A 20,060-nucleotide genomic window follows, 5' to 3' on the forward strand; every position below is an offset into this window, starting at 1 on the left:
ATCTCAGCCAATGGGATCGAACCAGATGGCTTCTATGAGCCAATATGTATAAACAGGTTAATTTATATTTCCAGATGATTACCAAATTTTTTTGTTCATCCTTACTTCATCCTCAATCAATGCTAACTTTTGCAAATCACTAAATATGTTAAGAATACATACTAAAATCATGTCCATTTAATAGGTACAGGAAAATGTATTTCATTTTGTATCCTTTGTAGGTTCAGTATTGTAGCTAAATATGTCACTTTCCACCCTGAGTCATTAAGGAGAGTAAAGTATAAAAAGGAGTAACTTTGCACCTTGGTAAAATCATGTTGCATTGGAGGGGAGGTCATTTTAAAATGCGGGGACAGTTGGGATAGGGCATGTCCTACTAGATCAAGCTTTAAATTTTAGTGTAAAAATAAAGCTAACAAGTATTGTGTGCTAGATGAAAAACAGCCAGTATTTAACTTATGTGCAAAATAGTAAACTAATTTGTACCCCTTGCATTGTAACATGGTTTGTGCCGGAGAACATTTACTCATTTTTTTGCCATACTGTCCTTAATGACTCAGGCCCTATGTGGTTAATTAGATATAGTTATTGTGGTCTTGTACCATTTCTGACTTAGAAAATATGGATAAACATGTGTTTGGTCTATATAACTAAATAGTTTCAATTAGCAAAATAAGGCTGCAGGACAGAAGTTTTTATCTTTCAAACGTACATTATTAAAGAGTAAGTACATTGTGATGGCTATTAACGAAATGGGTGTCTACTGAATGTTTATGATTGAACATTAGCAAGCGGAGTGATGATACAAACTGAGACTTGCTTCCAACCACAGAAAATGGTGCTGAGCCCAAGAAACATGAAGGTCAGGACAAGAGGGCAAATCAAGTTTATACTTAGGGATACAGGAAAGAGTCAGTCCAGACAGGTCAAGTTGTTTATAAGGGTCAGGGGGGAAATGCAGTTCTTCCCAAAATAGTCACTTGACAGTCATTGTATAGATGATTATTTCCATTCATTCAGACTTCCTGGTAGTCAAGTAAGGAAATCTCTTTCAGTGCCTTATTTTGAAAAGATGAACCATTCACAGATACAACACACCCTTGAAAAAATTGTAAACAAGAGATAGATAGCATGTACATAGCTGGTCATTAAAAACAAAAGGTTATCAATTTTACAGTTAACCATATAAATAAAATCCTATAATTGCTTTAGAATAAAAATAACAAGAAGAAGAATATGGAACATACTTTGGAATGCTTCTATGTAGAGATGCTCAGGCTCGGTTTTCTGAAAACCGAGCCCACCCGAACATAAGGGATCCAAGTAGGTTCGCGAGCCTGCTCGCTATCTCCGCGTGTCCTTCTGAATCGTGGCAAAACGTCATTGTTGCGTTGTCGGATCTCGTGGGTTTTGGATTCCATATGTACCTCCCTCCCCAGGAGATCCAGCGCCATTGTTCACACAGAAACAGGGATAGCAGTGTTCTTGTCACTCTCCATTCTCCAGTGCCATTGCTCAATGCCATTACTCATACACAAACAGGGGTAGCAGTGTTCTTGTCACTCTCCAGTCTCCAGTGACATTGCTCAGTGTCATTGCTCACACAGAAACAGGGGTAGCAGTGTTCTTGTAACTCTCCAGTCTCCAGTGCCATTGCTCAATGCCATTGCTCACACAGAAACAGGGGTAGCAGTGTTCTTGTCACTCTCCAGTCTTCAGTGCCATTGCTCATACAGAAACAGGAGGGGTAGCAGTGTTTTTGTCACTTGACAAAAATTGACTGAAAATGATTGGAAATTAATGTTATTGAGGTTAATAATAATAATGTAGGGATAAAAAAGAGCCAAATTATGTGATTTTTGCAAAAAAATAGGGATTTAAGAAACAAATCTGGATCCAAAACCAAAACCAAAACATGCAAGGGTGGTTTTGCCAAAACCAAAACACGAAGTTAATCCAGATCCAAAACCAAAGCCAAAACACGGGGGTCAGTGAACATCTCTACTTCTATGGTCTATAACCAGCTCTGCTCCTCTAGACCTACAGTATATTCCTCGGAGTGGCACTATATAAAGTAACGTTTCAAATAGACTTGGTCCAACTACAGACTGCTAAATCTCTTATTGAGTGCACAGTTTTCTAGAGAATGGATAAGCTGCATTCACATGATTATTGGTTCAACCTACAAAATGATCGGCTTCACAGATGCATTTTCAAATATGTTTATTCCCAACTAATATTGCATTGACAAAATAACACATCAGAATCCCTTTGTTTACTGCAATATGCACATATGTGAATGCTGAGAGTAACTAAAAATATTAAATTTGTCCTTCATCAATAGAGAATAAAGGAGTTGCAGAATTCTAAAATACATAAGATAACATGAGAGTGAACAGAATATTCATGTACAACATGTATATAAATATTATTTTTATAACTTCTACAGAACCAATCAAAATGAACAATATTACTTGTACTTGTATACACATAAATAGCAATGTGTATAATGTATATTATTTGACAGGTTATATTGTAGTACTGCCAGTAGATGGCATACTTTAACTGGATAAAAAAAAGCCAAGGAAGTGAAGGTAATGTCAAGGTGATGACAATTTAGCTGTGTAAACAATTCCATGCCAGTATGAACGATATACACACATACATACATACATACATACATACATACATACATGTTAAGGTAGACATGACACTGGGGAATTAACTGTCATATTTAATTAGCAAAGTAACTCTTATTTTAAAATACATCATTGCCAGTTTTATTGCTAATGTAATTTTCATATTCTAAAACTAGGGTTCTGTAGGTATCATATTTGTGAATATATGGGAAATGAATGGAATATCATATCGTTATTTTTCTGTAGCATATATGATATGTTACTCTGCATGAATCAGTTTTAAACATAATTTCTATACAGAAGTCTCCCTGTATGCTGCTAAATATTGTTAAAAGGAGCTGATACAGGGATAAAGGAAGGGAACAGTGAAGCATGGTAAAAGTAATGTTACCTGGTGTTTGGTATCCCTCCAAACCAATAAGATTTTTTCAAAAAGCTCTAAATGTAAAAAAAAAAATTCAATTACACATATGACCACCAGATGGACACACAGGAGCGAAGGAGAGCAAATCAACAAAACAGGAGTAAATTTGATCCTGGACAAACCATGTTACAATTTGAGGGGTGCAAATTAGTTTACTATTTTGCACATAAGGAAAATATTGGCTGCTTTTTCAAATGCATAATAACTTTATTTTTACACTGACATTTAAAGTTGATCTAGGACATGCTTTACCCCAACTATAAATCTGTTCCCATATTTTAAATTTAACTCTCCCTCCAATGCAACATGGTTTTGCAAGGTGCAAATTTACTCCTTTTTTTAATTTGCTTTCCTTAATGACTCAGGACCACAGAGTCAGCCAGTTAAAAGGACGCAATTCTCTCTGAATATGTGTGTTGTTGTTTTTTTTTTTTAAACATAAATCACCCTGGTTACGGTTAAGAAGACACATGGAGGAAGTGTACTAAAGTGCAGTTTAACTTGTTTTTCTAAGATTTTCTGAGTGGTTTGAAAATAATCAGATTTATTAAAGGCCAAAAGGTTTAGAAAATGCTGCTTTTCAAAACACCACATTACGCATCTTGATTTTTTTACATGTTCAATTTATGACTAATAATCTAATGTATCTAGGCCCTACCTTTCTTGAGGTTTGTCGTAATCTGATATTTTTAGTGGAAAGCCAAGCCATAATCCAATGGAATGTCTACCCTGAAAATCAGAAAATCGTTTAAACAGAGAAGAGGAGCAAGTGATAGAGGAGTGTACCTTCTTCCACACTTGTCTCAAGTGCTGCATGGATTCTATATCCTCAGGGACATCAGAGGTCTGAATGGAAGATAAAGATTTTGGGTGATAATCATAGACACAGAAGAATGGCATCACGATTATGAAGCGTTATTGCTAGTAAATTCAAGCCAAGAGACCAGTCATCCTGGTTCAAAGCAAAACACCTCAAATATTGCTCAAGAGTTTAATTAGGGCTTTTACTCTGTCTGTTTGGTATGTGGATTAAAAGCAGAAGAAAATGACAACTCAATCCATGAATCCAAGCAAAAAAGGAGATAAATTGAGATCCTCTGTCAGAAACAATATTAATTAGAATACCATGTAGTCTGACAATATACTTACTGTTAGGAATATACAGGCAGGAAGAATGAGGTTGTTTTGTGATAAAAGATGGTTTATTGAAACTCAGCACCATACAAGGAGACACAGTACTGAACTGTCAATAATTATATCTAGGATAATCTGGAGATACACGGTATAGCAGAAAATCTCTGACAGTAGACAGTCATTGGTAATGTATAAGTGTCTCTGACATTGATTCACAATAGCAAACAATCTCTGATATTAATGATGTTCACTTGAGGCAGGTTGGCAAACAGACTGATGATAACACAGTCAAAAAAGAACAAACAGCTGAGTTTACAGCAATAGAGCTACCTGTGAGTAGAATACTGCAGATGGAGGAGGAGTTCATAAACCAAGTAGTCTGTGCCAGAAATCACTGTAGTCAGAAGCCACAGTTAGGAACCAGAACCAATAAAGATGTAGAACAGGAACCGTGGGTCACCATAATACAGAGCCAGAAGTCATCTTAATGCAGAGCCAGATGTCATCATAATGCAGAACCAGATGTCATCATAATGCAGAACCAGATGTCATCATAATACAGAGCCAGAGCTCAGGAGCCAGAAGTCACTGTAACACATAACCAGGGGTCAGAGCCAGAAGTCACCATAATGTAAAGCCAGGGATCTGGAACCAGAAGTCACTGTAATGCAAAACCAGGTATCAGGAGTGTAGAACCAATTGGAATGGAAGCTACAGAACCAGGAACCTAACATGTAAACCCTATCACTGGCAATATGTAGTTGGACAGAGAGACCTCAGAGAGACCCCCTATTATCGAGAGAGCACACAACAGTAACTGATCTGCTGATCTACCCCAGATGTCAACAAAGTGACCAAGATGTAAGTTTGCTTGTAAGACAATTTAGTTATATCTGATGTCATTTAGTGTTAGAAACAAATCCAGCTAAAGGATACACATTTTCACCTGGATAAACCCTGCTTTATGCCAGGGACAACAATTTAACAATGCCGCTGTTCAAAGCATAGCGCAGTGGGGGGCATGGCCGTCATGATACGTATTGTATCATTAAGCTCTGCCTTTGCTTAATGACGCAATATGGGCCCCTAGAATGCTGAATATGCTTTGATTAAAATATGGCAAGGTACATGGGGCATCTTCTGAATTATTTTTCTAAGTAAACAAAACTGATCTGACTTTGAAGGAAAATTAAATCCTCCACAACACATAATAAAATAGTATTTAGGATTCAGGCCACTGTACAGTGATGCAATATTCACAGTGTATGTATGGGATTGAAACAGTGAGATAATCCATGGCTTTAATGGTAAAGATTACTAGGTGTGGCAAGCCTTTATTTACTGTTGATTTACTGTTGCTACAGTAAAGCCTCAATGAAGAACAAACAGTGAGTTTTTGAATAAATAAGTTTTCATTATTCAGCTGCATGATCCACCACAAAGAGGTTTACTGGCATCTAACTGCTAACAGATCTAAAATTCCTCTGGGTGTATGAAGTCGGATGAACCAGCTCACTGGAAAGCAGGTATTACATAGCACCCTATATTCTGTTTAATTCTGATTATATTCATCCTCACACAGACTGTTCATATTATTCTCTATTTCTAAAGTGTTTGTTATCCTGAATTGCTCTGTATTGAAATTAGTAAAGCTCTAAAAGTGGTTGTTCTAGTGTGAGATGTATGTACTGTATGTCAGGCTTTCTAAACCTCTTCTTACCATGTGTATACATCCTTTAATTTATTCAAAATAACCCCTAATCTGAGTAAATGTCTACCAAGCCACCACTTATACATGGAAATGCATTAAGAATTCCACATTTCTAACTAGTTGTGTATGTTTTGTTCTTCACTAAGAGATGTTAATGGTATTTTAAGTTCTATTTAACAGACTAAAGCAGTGGTTCCCAAACTGGGTGCCGCGGCGATCTCAAAGGGGTGCCGCGGCCATTGCAGGAGATAAGCAATCAGGGGACTACTTGGTAATTATTTTTGCTTAGGGGTGTCTTGAAAACATTATGGAGAGCATAAGGGTTCCTCGAACTGAGAAAGTTTGGGATCCACTGGACTAAAGCAAACATTGAATCTATTTAAGGTATCCCTTGAAATACACATACAGAAGGTTAACGACCAAGGCTCTATGTATGTGGCCCCCCGGTTGGGTCCTGCTAAAGAAATAATACTTTAAGTGAAACTTATAGAGAATCTCAAAGGTTAGCTGGCAGCCTCATATAATAAAGGGTTGGTAATTATGATGACAGATATCAGTCAGGCACTAGAGTCATATAGTATTGGTATGGCCCAAGATTCCTGTTACTTTTCTTTGGTTCTTATCCTTACGGTGACTAAAATGAAGGTCCAGGTCTTCCTCTGACGCATCCACCAGTGACTGGCATTGATGCCTTATTACTAATAGCTCAAGAGTGTACAGTTTTGAGTCATGAGTCAGTATACTTCAATCCTGTTGTTGCACTGTGATAGCAAAACATTATCATAGGTCAAAATTGTGAATTACTGTATGGCTAATTTATAATAGGTAAATAAATTCAATAAATTATTATTTGGACTTCATACTTCAGGTACTTGAACATCAGTCCACCCAAACAAGGTATTTGAGTTGAAAACAGAAATAAATTAGTACAATGCTCAAAGACAAGAATTCTGTTTTTGCACTTACCTGACCCTGCATAACTGTCATTGGAAGCTACACACCCACATATGAGGGTTCCCGGATACAAGAATCTTATTAGTATGATGCATGAATATGATCTAGACGCATCCCAAAGTAAGTTCATCTACCTGGATGAATGCAAAACCGGGTGAATGGAACTTGATTAAATAACAAAAAATCAGGTGATCCATTTAGAAAAATAAATTTTTAAACAATTATAATTATCTTTTATTTATAAGGGGCCACAAAAGGTCTGCAGAGCCATACAGATCCGTAATATATTATTGCTACTCAATATAATGACTTAGACTGGCTATTATGTCTGCTCGATTCCCAATCACTATCTAATTTGGCAGAGTGCTAATTGCATTAATAGCAATATGGCACATTAGCAGTAACTAAGCAACTAAATACACAAACATGTCATTCTCGTTATTTTCCAAATCATTTACTTATCTGGATAAAATGGTAATGAAGTTATATTAAGTTTATACTTTAAGGCCCTTTGCTGTTGGGATCTATTAACGTCCAATGTCTGATATTCTCCTTCTGCACATTCACCTTCTACCCTATATTATATATATATATATATATATATATATATATATATGTACGTACGTCTGAAGAGGGGAAAAAAAAGTTAGATAAACAATACAAACACCACACATAATTAACAGATATATTCTGACAGGACAGGATGGAGGGATTTCATGAAGCAAAAGAGGGAGAACTTCCTGTCCTTGGGTGCTATATAGGATTGTTTGCCACTCCCAGTGGAAGCCTATTGGATATAATTCAAAACAAGCCAGGAAAAATTTTAACCCCTGACGGTAAGCGCAATAAAAGCCTACAAGCCTGGCGTTTAAGTGCATTCATCCCTATGCAGGTCTTCATTTATTCATTTCATTTATCATACCAGTCACATGGAGTGCTGTGGTTATAGATATGCCCTTTAGATCCAATCATTCAGCCTGAACCGTGAAAAAACATTCAGCAATCAGATGAACTGACGGGATCGCTGCATACATAGGTAACTTGTACATTATGTACAAAGTTATTAAAGGTCATTTGTGGCCTGCAGTGCAAATGCCATTTCACAGCTGTGCCTATTCTTGTTCTATCTGTTTATACCTAAATTTAATATATTAACTGACCTAAAGAGCATTGACTACAGGGGGTGCATAACTTGCATCTTTTAATAGGAGCACATGGTGTATTGAGGTTTTCCTTGCAGAATGCAGGTTAGACATGTTTGTGCACTTTGTATTGTGCCCACATACAAAACAAGAATTATTTTGGGGGTGGACAATATATTTTAATGAGATCCAAGAATGGTGAAAGTATATTTGTGCGGGCATTCTCTAATTAGCAGGGTGGCATAGAGCTTTCCTCACCATAAAAAGATTTAGTTTTTACATGTGCTTGGAGGTGGCGGGCATTGGACCTTGACCTATGCCTTCAATGTAATGACTTCATCACCTTACATGTGCTCTTTATATGTGATAGCACACTCGTAGTCACAATTCTACCTATGTAGTAAAATCTTATAAAAGCACATTAATAAAGACAGTTGAGATTGCTTCTCTATGTGCATTGCCATGTGGACTTGCTGTCCAGCAAAGTAGGTGGAGAAGAATTTTACTGGGGCAGTTCTAAAAAGTTAAAATTTCAGCTTAAACTAGGGTTGCCACCTCTTTCATTTATGCCTCATACCCTCTAATGGTTTACTTGTATTTTATAGTAATGTTAAAAATGCTAGTAATAATGCATATATATTAGGGATGTGCACCGGCGACTTTTGAGGTCTCGTGTTTTGTGTTTTGGATCCGGATTTTCTCGATGTTTTGGGTTCGGATTTGTTTTGCAAAACACCTGCCGAAAAGTTTTGGTTCGGATTTAAGGTTTTGGATTCGGATTTTTTTTGAAAAAAAAATAAAAAGTGTAAAAATCAAGTTTTTGGGCTTATTTTCACTCCTACGCTATTATTAACCTCAATAACATTCAATAACAATAATTTCCACTAATTTAAAGGCTATTCTGAACACCTAACACCTCACAATAATTTATTTTTTTTAGTACAAAACGTTGCAACGAGGTATCTTTCTGGACTGCGTAGAGGAGTGTTCCCCACAATACAATTAAAAGCCCATCAACTGGTCTGAATTACACCCAAAAATAGTATCTGGACTGCGTAGAGGACTGGCCACTGGCCACCACAATATAATATATAGAAAACCTTCAACAGGTCAGAATTACACCCAAAAATAGTATCTGGACTGCGTAGAGGACTGGCCACTGGCCACCACAATATAATATATAGAAAACCTTCAACAGGTCTGCATTACACCCAAAAATAGTATCTGGACTGCGTAGAGGACTGGCCACTGGCCACCACAATATAATATATAGAAAACCTTCAACAGGTCTGCATTACACCCAAAAATAGTATCTGGACTGCATAGAGGACTGGCCACTGGCCACCACAATATAATATATAGAAAACCTTCAACAGGTCAGAATTACACCCAAAAATAGTATCTGGACTGCGTAAAGGACTGGCCACTGGCCACCACAATATAATATATAGAAAACCTTCAACAGCTCAGAATTACACCCAAAAATAGTATCTGGACTGCGTAGAGTAGTGGGCACTGGGCACCACAATAAAAAATATATAGAAAACCTTCAACAGGTCTGCATTACACCCAAAAATAGTATCTGGACTGCATAGAGGACTGGCCACTGGCCACCACAATATAATATATAGAAAACCTTCAACAGGTCAGAATTACACCCAAAAATAGTATCTGGACTGCGTAGAGGACTGGCCACTGGCCACCACAATATAATATATAGAAAACCTTCAACAGGTCTGCATTACACCCAAAAATAGTATCTGGACTGCGTAGAGGACTGGCCACTGGCCACCACAATATAATATATAGAAAACCTTCAACAGGTCTGCATTACACCCAAAAATAGTATCTGGACTGCATAGAGGACTGGCCACTGGCCACCACAATATAATATATAGAAAACCTTCAACAGGTCAGAATTACACCCAAAAATAGTATCTGGACTGCGTAGAGGACTGGCCACTGGCCACCACAATATAATATATAGAAAACCTTCAACAGCTCAGAATTACACCCAAAAATAGTATCTGGACTGCGTAGAGTAGTGGGCACTGGGCACCACAATAAAAAATATATAGAAAACCTTTAACAGGTCTGCATTACACCCAAAAATAGTATCTGGACTGCATAGAGGACTGGCCACTGGCCACCACAATATAATATATAGAAAACCTTCAACAGGTCTGAATTACACCCAAAAATAGTATCTGGACTGCGTAGAGTAGTGGGCACTGGGCAGCACAATAAAAAATATATAGAAAACCTTCAACAGGTCTGCATTACACCCAAAAATAGTATCTGGACTGCATAGAGGACTGGCCACTGGCCACCACAATATAATATATAGAAAACCTTCAACAGGTCTGCATTACACCCAAAAATAGTATCTGGACTGCATAGAGGACTGGCCACTGGCCACCACAATATAATATATAGAAAACCTTCAACAGGTCAGAATTACACCCAAAAATAGTATCTGGACTGCGTAGAGTAGTGGGCACTGGGCACCACAATAAAATATATAAAAAACCTTCAACAGGTCTGCATTACACTGCACATACGGCTGCTCTTCCATCCTCTCCATCATATACATGTTGGAGTTTCAGCGTGTGGAAACCTCTTGTTTTTGATAATGTCAGTGCATTTTGAATATTTTTCAATTTGCCCCACACCACTGAATGTACTTTATCTATGATACGCATCTATCTATCTTGACTGCGTAGTGTGGTGGCCCCGGTACACAATTTGGTACCGAGGCCACAATATAATTAAAAAACCCTCCACGGGTCAGAATTCCACCAAAAAAGGGTATGGACTGCGTAGTGTGGTGTGCCCGGAACACAATTTTTTACAGCGCCAACAATATAATTAAAAAATTGGGCATCAACTGTCACCGTTGTTTAATATCTGATACACCTAAATATGGACTGCACAGTGGAGTGGCCCCGGTAGTAAATTTGGTGCCGGGGCCACAATACCTCCTCCAACTTCCAAGTATAGTGTTTATAAAGACAGACAGCATCGAAGTGTTATTAGTTGACTTTCTTAACCCTAAAATTGTCCCTATTGCAAATATTCATGCAATGGACAGTTACTTTTTCATTGAAAGACTTAAGCTTTCAAGTGTAGTGTTTATAAAATATAAACAACAATACAGTAGTTTTAGAGCACGTCAATACCTCTTGTTTTAAATTATGACAGGGCATTTTACTTTTGGTTTAATTTCTTGAATTTGTTTAAATTTGGTTTTACTTTTTGAACATGGCAAACGACTGTTGATTGGTCATATAATGCAAAAAAAAAGTTCCAAGATGGAATTGTCCTTGGGCCCTCACACCCACCCTTATGTTGTTGAAATAGGACATGCACACTTTAACAAACCAATCATTTCAGCGACAGGGCCTACCAAACAACTTTGGCTGAAATGATTGGTTTGTTTGGGCCCCCACACCAAAAAAGCTATTCATCTCTCCCTGTACAGACTAAACAGGCTCTACTGAGGCAAGATGTCGTCCTCATCCTCAACCTCTGATTCCTCTCCCCCTACAGTGTGTACTTCCTCCTCATCACACATTATCAATTCGTCCCCGCTGGACTCCACAACCACAGGTCCCTCTGTACTATCTGGAGGGCAGTGCTGTACTTCATTGAGGAATTGATTATTCATTTTTATAAACATCATTTTTTCAACGTTATGAGGAAGCAACCTCCTTCGCCGCTCACTGACCAGGTTCCCCGCTGCACTAAAAACTCTTTCCGAGTACACACTGGAGGGGGGACAACTCAGGTAAAATAGAGCCAGTTTGTACAGGGGCTTCCAAACTGCCTTTTTTTCCTGCCAGTAACAATATGGACTGTCTGACATGTCTACTTGGATGGTGTCAGCAAAGTAATCATCCACAATTTTTTTCTATTGTGACAGCATCCAATGCAGCGAGAGTAGACATGTCTGCAATGGTTGGCAGGTCCTTCAGTCCGGACCAGATGTTATCAGCATCCCCGCCAGCGCCTCTTTTGGGAAAACTGAGCTTTTTCCTCGCAGCCATAGATGTGGAAGAAAATGAGGGTGGAGCTGTTGGCATGTCACGGTCCTCTTCAGAGGACAATCTCCTGACCAGCAGGTCTTTGCACCGCTGTAGACTTGTGTCCGCCGGAAACAGAGACACAACATACGCTTTAAACCAAGGATCGAGCACGGTGGCCAGAATGTATTCCTCTGACTTTAAAAGAGTGACCACCCTCGGATCCTGGCAAAGCGTACGAAGGGCTACATCCACAAGAGCTACATGCTTGGTGTAATCGCAATGGCTTACCAGCTCCTCCCTCACTTTCTCCAGCTGCTTCTGCAACAGCCTGATCAGGGGAATGACCTGACTCAAGCTGGCAGTGTCGGAACTGACTTCTCGTGTGGCAAGTTCAAATGGCTGCAGAACCTTGCACAACACGGAAATCAGTCTCCACTGCGCTTGACTGAGGCGCATCCCCACTCCTTTGCCTATGTCGTAGGTGGCTGTGTAGGCCTGAATGGCCTTTTGCTGCTCCTCCATCCTCTGCAGCATATAGAGGGTGGAGTTCCAGCGCGTCACTACCTCTTGTTTGAGGTGATGGCAGGGCAGGTTCATGCTTTTTTGATGTGCCTCTAGTCTGCGGTAGGCACTGGCTGAATGCCGAAAGTGTCCAGCAATTTTGCGCACCACCGCAAGCATCTCCTGCACACCCCTGTCACTCTTGAGGTAATGCTGCACCACCAAATTAATGGTGTGGGCAAAACATGGGACGTGCTGGAAATTGCCCATATTTAATGCCCGCACAATGTTACTGGCATTGTCTGACACCACAAATCCCCATGAGAGTCTAAGTGGGGTAAGCCACTGGGAGATAATTTCCCTCAGTTTCTCTAATATGTTGTCAGCGTTGCGCCTCTTATTAAAGCCTGTAATACACAATGTTGCCTGCCTTTGCACGAGCAGCCATTTTGTAGATGCTGCTACTGATGCAGCTGTTGCTGTTGCTGCGGAAGGGGATGCATCTACCCAGTGGGCTGTCACAGTCATATAGTCCTTCGTTTGCCCAGAACCACTTGTCCACATGTCCGTGGTTAAGTGGACAGTGGGTACAACTGCATTTTTTAGAGCACTGAGGACACTTGATCGTACTTCTCTGTACATTTTTGGTATCGCCTGCCTAGTGAAGTGGAATCTCGACGGGATTTGGTACCGGGGACACAATACCTCCATCAACCCTCTAAATCCCACTCCACTGATGGCGGACACCGGGCGCACGTCTAACACCAACATTGCAGTTACAGCCGCAGTTATACGGTTTGCAATAGGGTGACTACTATCGTATTTTGTGGTCATGGCAAACGACTGTTGGACGGTCAATTGTTTTGTGAAAGACTTAGCGGTCTTACGACTTCCCCTCTGGGAAGATGACCGACTAACAGCAGCAACAGCAGCAGTGGCAGTAGTAGGCGTACCGCTGCAGGATTCCTCGGATGAATCCCGTATTGAGGAGGACTCAGTCTGGCTGCTGACTTGGGCTGCAGGACTGAATCTGATGGAGATTGTGGAGGAAGTTGACGAGGAGGGTGTTGCTGGTGTGTATCCAACTGGACCACGGGATTTAGGTGTCCCTGTACCGATGAGGGTCCTAGCCCCAGTTCCTGAACTAACCACTGAACTATGAAGGTTATTCAGGTGACGTATAAGGGAGGATGTTCCTAGGTGGGCAAGATCCTTACCCCTGCTTATTTGAGCTTTACATAAGCTACATATGGCCATACATTGGTTGTCTGGATTTGGTTAAAAATAACTCCAGACCGAAGAGGTGCATTTTTTGGTCTTCTGACCAGGCATGATGATGGGCTTTTTCATCCCATGGACATCAGCTGTTTCCCCCCCTGGTGCCTCATTTACAATAACCACATCACCATCCTCATCATCAAGTTCCTCCACAGCGCCAGCTACATCATCAATAGGCTCCTCCCGAGCCACCTCTTCCCGTACAGTGATGGGAAGGTCAGGCTTGACAACCACCAACACCCTTGGACTCGCCTTGAGGATTTGGGATAATTTCTCTTTAGAAGGCAGAGTTGTTTGCCGTTTTGTTGCTGACAGCATAACTCTCTTCAATTTTTTGTAGGGGGGGAGGAGGAGGAGGGATAAGATCCGTGGGTGAAGCTGAACCACTAGTCATGAACACGGGCCAGGGCCTAAGCCGTTCCTTGCCACTCCGTGTCGTAAATGGCATATTGGCAACTTTACGTTTCTCCTCAGATGATTTTAAGTTTCTCTTTTTGCTACTTTTTCTTAACTTAGGCTTTTTGGATTTTGCATGCCCAGTACTACGAGATTGGGCATCGGGCTTGGAAGACGACGTTGATGGCATTTCATCGTCTATGTCATGACTAGTGGCAGCAGCTTCAGCATTAGGAGGAAGTGGGTCTTGATCTTACCTACTTTATGCTCCAAATTTTTGGTCTCCATTATATGTAGCACAAGATACTGCAGAATGTGTGAACTTGGTAATATTGCAGTACCAATGGACTTATACTGCTGGATTGGTTTTGCAAATTTGGTTATAATTACTTTTTTTTAAAAAAAAATTATTTTAATATTTTTTATAACTTTTTTTTTATTTTTTAAAAACTTGGGAATAATGGGGAAATAACTATGCCCTTAGAAGCACAGAGCACAGGACACAGCACCACTGGACTGAACAGGACACAGCACAGGACCCAGCAGCACTACGGAACTCAGCAGGACAGAGCACAGGACACAGCACCACTGGACTGATACTGCAGAATGTGTGAACTTTGTAATATTGCAGTACCACTGGACTTTTACTGCTGAATGTGTGAACTTGGTAATATTGCAGTACCAATGGGCTTATACTGCTGGATTGGTTGTGCAAATTTTGTTATAAAAAAATTAAATTAGTTTTTGGTATTTTTTTAAATAACTTTTTTTTATTTTTTTAAACACAGGGGAATATTGGGGAAATAACTATGCCCTAAGAAGCACAGAGCACAGGACACAGCACCACTGGACTGAACAGGACACAGCACAGGACCCAGCAGCACCACTGACCTCAGAAGGACAGAGCAAAGGACACAGCACCACTGGACTGAGCACAGCACAGCACAGCACAGCACTGAACTGAACAGTACGAGATATAGCAGGACAGAGGACCACCTAACACACCCTCCCTCTACCCTGATCAATGCCCGAGTGAAGATGGCGGCGACTAGCGGGGAATTTATAGGATCCGAGTATCGCGAGATCCGACAACGGGATTATGAGTCAGAGCCTCGGTTTCAGATTTGAATTTGGCGCCAATACCCGGATCTTTCTCGGATCGGCAACGTTCGGGTGGGCTCGGATTTCATAAATCCGAGTGCGCTCATCTCTAATATATATATATATATGCAAACATGTTTTTAGTAGTATATTTTTTAGCGTTTCAGAACTGTAAGCTTCCCGATTCATTTACATTGAGTAAATGTAAAAATGGAACAAGTAGCATTCTGTAAAATGTTGCTCAGACAAGGCATCCTCTAGAGGTCTAGTCTCAACATTTAACAGATTAACGAGTGGAAGTGAGAAGCGGACATGGGGGAGACATTGGAAGTTGATTAGTTTGTCCCGAAATCATAAAAAAAATAGCTAAAAGTTTGATATTTGCCACACTAAAGGAACATCTCTATAAAATCCTTTATGGATGGAATTTATTTCCAACATGTCTTAATGCAATTTACCCGAGCTGTCCTAATAAATCATCATCATTTATTTATATAGCGCCACTAATTCCGCAGCGCTGTACAGAGAACTCGCTCACATCAGTCCCTGCCCCATAGAATAGAATAGGGTCAATTTGTTAGCAGCCTATTAACCTACCAGTATATTTTTGGAGTGTGGGAGGAAACCGGAGCACGTGGAGGAAACCCACGTAAACACGGGGAGAACATACAAACTCCTCACAGATAAGGACATGGTCGGGACATTGAACCCATGACCCCAGTGCTGTACGGCAGCAGTGCTAACCGCTACACCCCTGTGCTGCCCCATATATGGTCGTATTGTCCCAAACTAACTCCTTCACTTCCTGATACGCCCAAGCACAAAGCAAAGCTTATTCTGAACCTTTTAAATGGGAAGAAAACTGGGTATAGTTACTAGAGATGGTCACTGACCCCCGTGTTTTGGTTTTGGATTCGGTTTTGGATCTGGATTACCGTCGTGTTTTGGTTTTGGTTTTGGTTTTGCAAAACCGCCATTGCGTGTTTTGGTTTTGGTTTTGGTTTTGTTTGGTTTTGTTTTGCTATTTTTTTGGAAAATCCATGTTTTTGGGCCTAAATTAACCCAATTTAGTGCTCCAACTGTTTTAGAGACAAGTAATCTAATTGTTGAGGTAATAAATCATCCAAAAAAACAGTTTAATTCTTCGTTGGTAGGCCTATTCTACACACAAAACAGATTGTCTTCCTCTCCATCTATGCATATTGGCAATGCAGCCATAGTCTTTGAATGTATATTACACCCTACACTTATAGTTAAATATGTAAAGAAATGGAAAAAGCCAGTTTGGTTTCTGTCTCTCAAGGTCCCCCTCCACTTGTATAAAATACCAAAAAATTCAGCCATTATAGACTGTACAATATTAATTGACATGGAGAAAGCCAGTTTGGTTTCTGTCTCTCTAGGCCCCCCTCCACTTGTATAAAATACTAAAAAATTCAGCCATTATAGACTGTACAATATTAATTGACATGGAGAAAGACAGTTTGGGGTCACTCTGTCTCTCTAGGCCCCCCTCCACTTGTATAAAATACCAAAAAATTCAGCCATTATAGACTGTACAATATTAATTGACATGGAAAAAGCCAGTTTGGTTTCTGTCTCTCTAGGCCCCCCTCCACTTGTATAAAATACCCAAAAATTCAGCCATTATAGACTGTACAATATTATGAAAAATGGACAAAGCCAGTTTAGGGTCACTCTGTCTATGACACCCTACCCTTAATGATAAATTGCCCTAACAGCAGCCTTTCAAGATGGTATGTGATATGGAAATGCCACAAGTCCCTTTCCTCTTTTGGGGTAGATTGCACCCTACACTTACATAGAAAGTTTTAAAAAGATGTTATCGGCATCATCTTCAGCTTAATCCTCACCCTCATCAGTGTGTACGTCATCATCACAGACTATCAATTCATCGCCGCTTGAATCCGCCATTAGAGAACAGTCAGTGCTTGGATGTCTTGGATGGTGAAGGCCTTCCTCGTGGAAGATGTAGTTCATTTTTATAAACATCATTTTCTCCACATTTTTGGGAAGTAACCTTCTACGGCGATCACTGACTAAGTTCCCTGCTGTGCTGAACACTCGTTCAGAGTACACACTGGAGGGTGGGCAGCTTAGGTATTGCAAAGCAAGTTTGTACATGGGTTTCCAAATGGCCTGCTTTTCTTCCCAGTAAGGAAAGGGACTGTCTGACATTTCCATATCAACTACCTCTTGAAAGTAATCCTCCACCATCCTTTGCATGTTTATACTCATATTGGATGGAGTTATGGGCAAAGTGACACATTTTTTTGAAAAATCCTTCAAACCAGCCCAGATGTTAAATTGTTCTGGTCTGCCCCCTGTGTCTTCCCTGCTTCTTTTTTGGAAATTTAATTTTTTACGAGCAACAGCTTGAGAAAGTGAAGGAGGACACGTCGTCAAGCCGAGGCCCAGTTCAGCGGCCAACTTGCTGAGCAATAGCTCCTTGCAAAAGTTCACATCTCGCTCATTTACAAGTAAAGACTCAATGTAGGTTTTAAACCTTGGATCAAGCACAGTGGCCAAAACGTACTGATCCGAGTTCAAGATCTTAAAAACTCGAGGGTCATTGTGAAGCGAATTAAGTACTTGATCGACAAGGCCAACATACTTTGCTGAATTGCTTGCTTTCAGCTCCTCCTTCATTTTCTCAAGCTGCTTTTCCAATAGTCTAATTAAAGGAATGACTTGGCTCAAACTAGCAGAGTCTGCACTGACCTCACATGTCACAACTTCAGATGGTTTCAGCACCTTGCACAGCACTGAAAGGATTCCCCACTGTGCAAGAGTGAAATACATCCCCCCTCCTTTCCCAATGTCATGACTTGTGCAATATGCTTGGATGGCTTTGCGCTGTTCCTCCATCCTCTGAAGCATGTACAGGGTGGAATTCCACCGAGTTACCACCTCTTGCTTAAGTTGGTGGCAGGGCAAGTTAAACTGCTCTTGGAGCTGCTGTAATCTCCTACATGCTGTGGCTGAATGCCTGAAATGGCCTGAAATTTTACGGGCCACCGAAAGCATCTCCTGCACCTCACGGTTATTTCGTAGGAAGCTCTGCACCACCAAGTTGATGGTGTGAGCAAAAACAGGGAATATGTTGGAAATCACCCAGCTGTAATGCTTGCACTATATTGTTGGCGTTATCTGAAATGACATACCCTGGGGAGAGTCCGAGTGGTATAAGCCATGCATCAATCACATCTCTCAATTTGCGTAACAAATTGTCAGCCGTATGCCTGTTAGTGAAGCTGGTGATACAAAGAGTGGCCTGCCTGTGACAAATGTTACGTAGTGGTGTACATGCTGCTGCTGTTCCTGCTGGTGAAGGTGAATGACCAACCCAGTGGGCTGTCACAGTCATATAGTCTTTGGTTTGGCCACTTCCACTTGTCCACATATCTGTGGTTAAGTGAACAGTGGGCAGAATGGCATTTTTCAGCGCAATCTCTACATTTTTACACACTTTTTGGTATAGTTGTGGAATAGCTTTACGGGAGAAATGGTGTCGCGATGGAATTCTGTAACGCGGACACAAAACCTCAATTAACTGTGAAAAACCAGCTGCGTTTATTGTGGAGATTGGACGCAGATCTAACACTAACATAGCAGCCATGGCGCCTGTGATTCGCTTGGCGACTGGGTGACTGCTGTCATATTTGCTTCCCCTCACAAATGATTGTTTCACAGTTAATTGCTGAAATGTAGGACTGCTCATTTTATTAACCTGCCACTGGGATGACGATTCACCCCCAGCAGCAGCAACAGCAGCAGCAGGACTAACGCTTTCTTCAGAGGAATCAATAATAGTGCAGGAGTCATCCAGCCTTAAGTGGGATGCCGGGCTAACTCCGAGCGCTACTGAGGATATTGATGAGGATGGTGTGGTGGGTGTATTTTGTAGCCGTCGGTATGTCGGTGAGCGGAGGGTCTTAGCTGATGAGGGAGTGCTTGTATTCTTTTGGGAAGAACTTTCAGCTTTTCCCAACACTTTGCCATGAACTCTCGTTAAATGGCGTAACATAGACGAGGTTCCAAGATGGTTAAGGTCCCTCCCTCGACTGACTGTGGCTTCACATACACTACAAATGGCTATACAATTGTTGTCTGGATTTGGGTAGAAATAATTCCATACATAAGAAGTGGATTTTTTTGTTTTATGCCCAGGCATGACAATGGCCTTTTTCTTGTCACGTGCCAGAACTGCTGCCACTGGTGCAGGACTTACACAAACAACCTCATCCTCATCAACATCCTCATTAGCGCCCTTGTCGCCTACATAAATCTCCCGCTCATCCTCTTCTAATTCCAAAGTGGCATCCTCAATTTGGGTATCACCGGCTACACTCGGGCTATTAAGGCACACATCAGCAGAATGCTCACGATCAGACATCCCACTGTTGGATGGACTCTCCACAGGGATTGTTGTCATTTGTGAATCAGAGCAAATATTCTCCTGTAATGCCTCACTGTTATCTTGCAGCTCGGCTTTGACGCGTAACAGTAGTTGTGCACCAATTGTAGGCTGGGTAACTTTTTGGGATCTGCCACTAATAGCCAAAGGTGAAGGCCTCATTCTCTCTTTGCCACTGCGTGTGTAGAATGGCATGCTTGCAATTTTTTTTTATCGTCACTTAACTTTTGCTCAGTTACACTTCTTTTTCGCTTCAATACAGTAAATTTTTTTTTGGTTTTTGTTTTTTGCACTAATTTGAAAACACTCTGTTGTTT

General features: G+C 40.6%; 1 protein-coding gene across 1 annotated transcript in view; it reads left to right on the plus strand.

Moving 5' to 3' along the window:
- Positions 1 to 4,820: 4,820 nt before the first annotated feature.
- RP1 (RP1 axonemal microtubule associated) overlaps positions 4,821 to 20,060 on the plus strand; it is a 195,451-nt gene continuing 180,211 nt past the window's right edge. The window contains exon 1 of the mRNA XM_075214421.1: positions 4,821 to 5,058. Within this exon, the coding sequence (XP_075070522.1) occupies positions 5,057 to 5,058 (2 nt within the window). The 5' untranslated portion in view covers positions 4,821 to 5,056. The remainder of the gene's footprint in view (positions 5,059 to 20,060) is intronic.

This window comes from Mixophyes fleayi, chromosome 5 (assembly GCF_038048845.1).
Source record: "Mixophyes fleayi isolate aMixFle1 chromosome 5, aMixFle1.hap1, whole genome shotgun sequence".
Classification (NCBI taxonomy): domain Eukaryota; kingdom Metazoa; phylum Chordata; class Amphibia; order Anura; family Limnodynastidae; genus Mixophyes; species Mixophyes fleayi.